Source organism: Amphibalanus amphitrite, unplaced genomic scaffold (genome assembly GCF_019059575.1).
Source record: "Amphibalanus amphitrite isolate SeventyFive unplaced genomic scaffold, NRLGWU_Aamphi_draft 000500F_arrow, whole genome shotgun sequence".
NCBI lineage: Eukaryota > Metazoa > Arthropoda > Thecostraca > Balanomorpha > Balanidae > Amphibalanus > Amphibalanus amphitrite.
In genome coordinates, this window is record NW_024881994.1 from 273,337 (window position 1) to 277,565 (window position 4,229).

At 50.1% G+C, this 4,229-nt stretch overlaps 1 protein-coding gene across 1 annotated transcript; it reads right to left on the reverse strand.

The window, feature by feature from the left end:
• Positions 1-637: 637 nt before the first annotated feature.
• Positions 638-1,621, reverse strand: LOC122392771 (carbohydrate sulfotransferase 12-like). Its single transcript, XM_043388035.1, has one exon. It carries the CDS (start codon positions 1,619-1,621, stop codon positions 638-640), a length of 984 nt encoding a protein of 327 aa, XP_043243970.1.
• Positions 1,622-4,229: the final 2,608 nt, after the last annotated feature.

Below are 4,229 nucleotides of genomic sequence, written 5' to 3' on the forward strand. Positions count from 1 at the left end.
ACGATGGTAGCCAAAAATGTCATACATTGTTTGCGTTTAAAGTGCATTGCAGAATGTTTCGGCAAAATCCGTCTATTTTAGCGGTTTCGCCCTTTATGGACCAAACCGTTAACTGAGCTCAAATCTCAAACATGGTGTTTGCAGATGACAAATCAGCTGAAAAGATGTGACAGAGTATACCACAAGAACTTTACTAAACCGATGACACAGTTGAAACGTTGCATTACCGAACCACAAGCGAACTCTGGCAAGAGATATAGGTACACTGACGAGTGACGAAGGCTGGTTTCGAAACACTAAAAGCTAGGCTTTGGTGGCCTACGAAAAGAAGGAAACCAAATGCAAAACGTGCCGTCAAACAAATGAGCAGGCTAATTACAAACTGGCATACGATACATCTAGACAGCACTTCGCTAAATATTAGGGTTACACGTCACATTGCATTGCATTGGCTCATATTCTTTCAGCAGACAATGTTTCTCATAGATCACTCTTAGTCATTAACACGACACAAGCATACGCAGTCTTTCAGTGAAGAAAGGTATCATTATAATTCAGACAATCTTGATTGATAACGTTTAATTCCTAAAGCGTAGTATATCAAGGTGAGCATTGATCTCGAAAGATCAACGCTCAATTACAGCAGGTCACATCCTGTATCTCCGATGACACAATGTCCCGACATCCTCATCAGACCGGCCCAGTCGTATCCAAACAGGTCAAAGTCGAGTTTGTACTCTCGTTTGAAGGCCATCATAATGGGCCGCTCGAGCGGCCGCAGGTAGGTGTCGGCCAGGTTCTGCAGGCCCTCCTCTGGCTGCTGCTCGGGCCGCGAGCGGTGCAGCCACGGGATCTGCACCCAGTAGTAGAGGCGCAGCGCGTGCCACAGGTAGCGCAGGTCGTCGCCGGCCGTCTCCAGCTGGCCGACCATGCGGTAGCGGACATGGCAGGGGGCGCAGTAGCGCCAGTAGGGCGCCCAGTGGGCGTCCCGCAGCGGCCGGTCGCCCAGCAGCGCCACCGCTAGGAACTCACCGAACGTGGGCACACCGTCACGGCTCAGCGCCTCGCGACGGTGCTCCTGCATCTCCGCGTCGCGCAGCTCCCGACCGAGCTGCGACTTTGGCACAGAGCCGAACTTGAGAAACTCAAAGTGGTGCAGCATCGGCCAGTTGGGTCGGCCGGCGATCTTGTCGCGGTAGGCGGCGACCAGTCGACGCAGCGGGTGGCGCACCAGCAGCACGGTCAGCGACCGGTGCAGCATGGCGCCCAGCTGGGAGGGTGGCAGCCGCAGCGCGCCGGCCGCCGCGTGCAGACTGGTGCGGTTACCTTCCAACTGCGGCACCTCCTTCCCCGTCACCCTCAGCAGCGTGGAGAGGAGTGATGTGGACGCCACCTTAGCCAGCAGGCAGGCGGTCACGTTCAGCGACGGTACCGAGACGAAGTGGTCGCCGTTGATGCGCTCCACGGGCCCGACGCCGGGCCGGTTGGTCACGTTGCCGCGTCCGATGCGCACGTCGTAGGCGCGGCACACGTTCGCTATCCGGTTAGAGCGTTGCTCGAAGACGGCCTCCCTTTCCGCCAGCCAGCTGGGCGATAGTGGGGGCAGACGTGGGTCAGCCATCTTGAAATATTTATCAAATTTCACCTGATTTGTTTGCTCAGCACCCATACTGCGCTTATTTTGGACGATTTTTGCCATCGCTGGAATACGACTGGTGGTATGAACAGGACGTCGGGTGCCGTGAAGGCGTTTCATCTCCTTCATATCCCATACAAGACGGCCAGTTTTGTTGTCACGCAACATGAACTGAGACTCTTGAACAAGCACCGCAGTTTGCCGTTTGGGCTTTGTGCCATTTTTGACATGCATATGAGATATGAATAGTATAGACAGAGTAGCAGCTGAAACCAATAACAACAGCAATAGAATTAAAATGTTTGCTCGCTTCGGCACTCGAACATAGGGAAACTTCAGGTATTTTGCGACATTGCTTGGCATTGTAAGGAACACACAAGGCAGAGGAACATTTAGTGCTTATGGAGATTTTGCTGGAGATGCACCGCCTGAAATGCTATATTAACCATAGAGATATATATATACATATGTGTATATGTATATATATCTTATATATCCATGTATATATATCTCTATGATATTAACCCCCAGATATTAACCAACCGTTGAACAGTTTCAAAGCATTGATTTTCCCTTACCTCCTCTTTATTTTATCACGTGCTGTAGTTTTAGTTACCTTCCTAGTGTGACATAATGAACCACAGATAACATGAAGTACCGCGTCGGGTAGTTAATGTTATCTATGAATGGACTTATAAACAAAGAGACACTTAAAAATAGTCCATCCATACGTGACCATTGTGTAAGTATGTACGTAAGTACAATGCGTACCTAGACATGTTCTGTTAAGCACTAATTTCATATTTGCATCCTGTGTTGCAACAGCAACGTTTTACGGCCCTGTTTTAACATGCAGTCATGTATGTAGGGCCATGATGTGTAAAAACGTTGTTTTGACACCAGCTATATAGTTTTATTGGGAGCTTTAGGGCCATGATGTGGATGTGGAGTTTGTCATGTAATTTGGAGGTTGTGAGCTTTTGGATGGTGTTGTGACGTACGAGTAACCCGTTGAAGAATCGTCTTGCGAGCATTTTCTCGTGAAACATCAGCTGAGTACGGACATGTTTTGAGCGAATGAATACAGTAGCATAAGGTGAGACAAATATATTCATGCATTATTTCGATTTTAAGCATGTGGAACGAAGTAACTTTTTAAGCATTAGCGCGCCATAATTACGCATATGAGTCATGACACGTGCAATTACTGCAAAGGTACGAGAAACAACATAATTACGAGCGAGCGAGCGCAGCGAGCGAAGCGAGTCTTTTTACGAGCGAGCGAGCGCAGCGAGCGAAGCGAAGTCTTTTCAATATAACGGAAAAATCTCAGTATGAGGGGCCCGGCCCGGCCCGGCCCGGCCCGGCCCGGCCCGGCCCGGCCTGTAACGCTTTTGAGAGGCTTATATTTCAGCAACCACTGGACCGAATGGCCTGCGGTCTTTTTTGCTGGGTAGCCCCATCCCTTCTACCCCGTAATTGACTACTTTTGATACATCTCAGTGACCGCCGTGGCACGAAAAGTCAAGGGTGTTCAAGCAGTTTTGCAAAAGTAATGATTTTGAGAGGCCCATATCTCAGCAGCGGCTTGAGCGATTGTCTTGCGGTCATTTTTATAGGGTAGCTGCATCCCTTCTACCAAAGGTCGGACACTCTTCATCTATGTGAGTCACCCCCACTGCACGTGCAAAATACAACAGTAAGAGGTGCCAAATTTGTTCCCATTTCAGTAACTCGGTAATTACTGGGGCGATTTCGCTGAAACTTGGAACTAGGCACCCACCACGCAATGCATTCCCATGTGTTGCGGTTTGGGTGCTACTGCACGTGCGCACGTGCAGGGGGCGTTTCCAGATCTCGAGAACGGCTGGGCCGATTGCGCTCAAATTTGGTACACGGTTGGGGACCGGTTAGTAGGGTGCCGTGCAAAAGTCATTTTGGACTCCGTTTGCACGTGCGCACGTGCAGAATGCCGCTTCCAGATCTCAGCAACGGCTGGGCCGATTGCGTTCAAATTTGCACACCGCTAGCGACCGGTTAGAAGGGTGCTTTGCACAAGCCCGTTGGAAGTACCCTCTCGCCCTTCTGCACGTGCAGGGCTCACTATCTCGCTCGCTCGTTCTTCGCCCAAAAGGCGCTTTACTGGTCAATATAACGGAAAAATCTCAGTATGAGCGGCCCGGCCCGGCCCGGCCTGTAACGATTTTGAGAGGCTTATATCTCAGCAACCGCTGGACCGATTGGCCTGCGGTCTTTTTTGCTGGGTAGCCCCATCCCTTCTACCCCGTAATTGACTACTTTTGATACACCTCAGTGACCGTCGTAGCACGTGCCACGTGAAAAGTCAAGGGTGTTCAAGCTGTTTTGCAAAAGTAGTGATTTTGAGAGGCTCATATCTCAGCAGCCGCTTGGGCGATTGACTTGCGGTAATTTTTGTAGGGTAGCAGCATCCCTTCTACCAAAAATAGGATACTCTCGATGCATGTGGGTCACCCCCAGTGCACGTGCAAAATACAACAATAAGAGGTGTCAAATTTGCTAACTCGGTAATTACTGGGGCGATTTCGCTGAAACTTGGCATACAGGTAGGCAC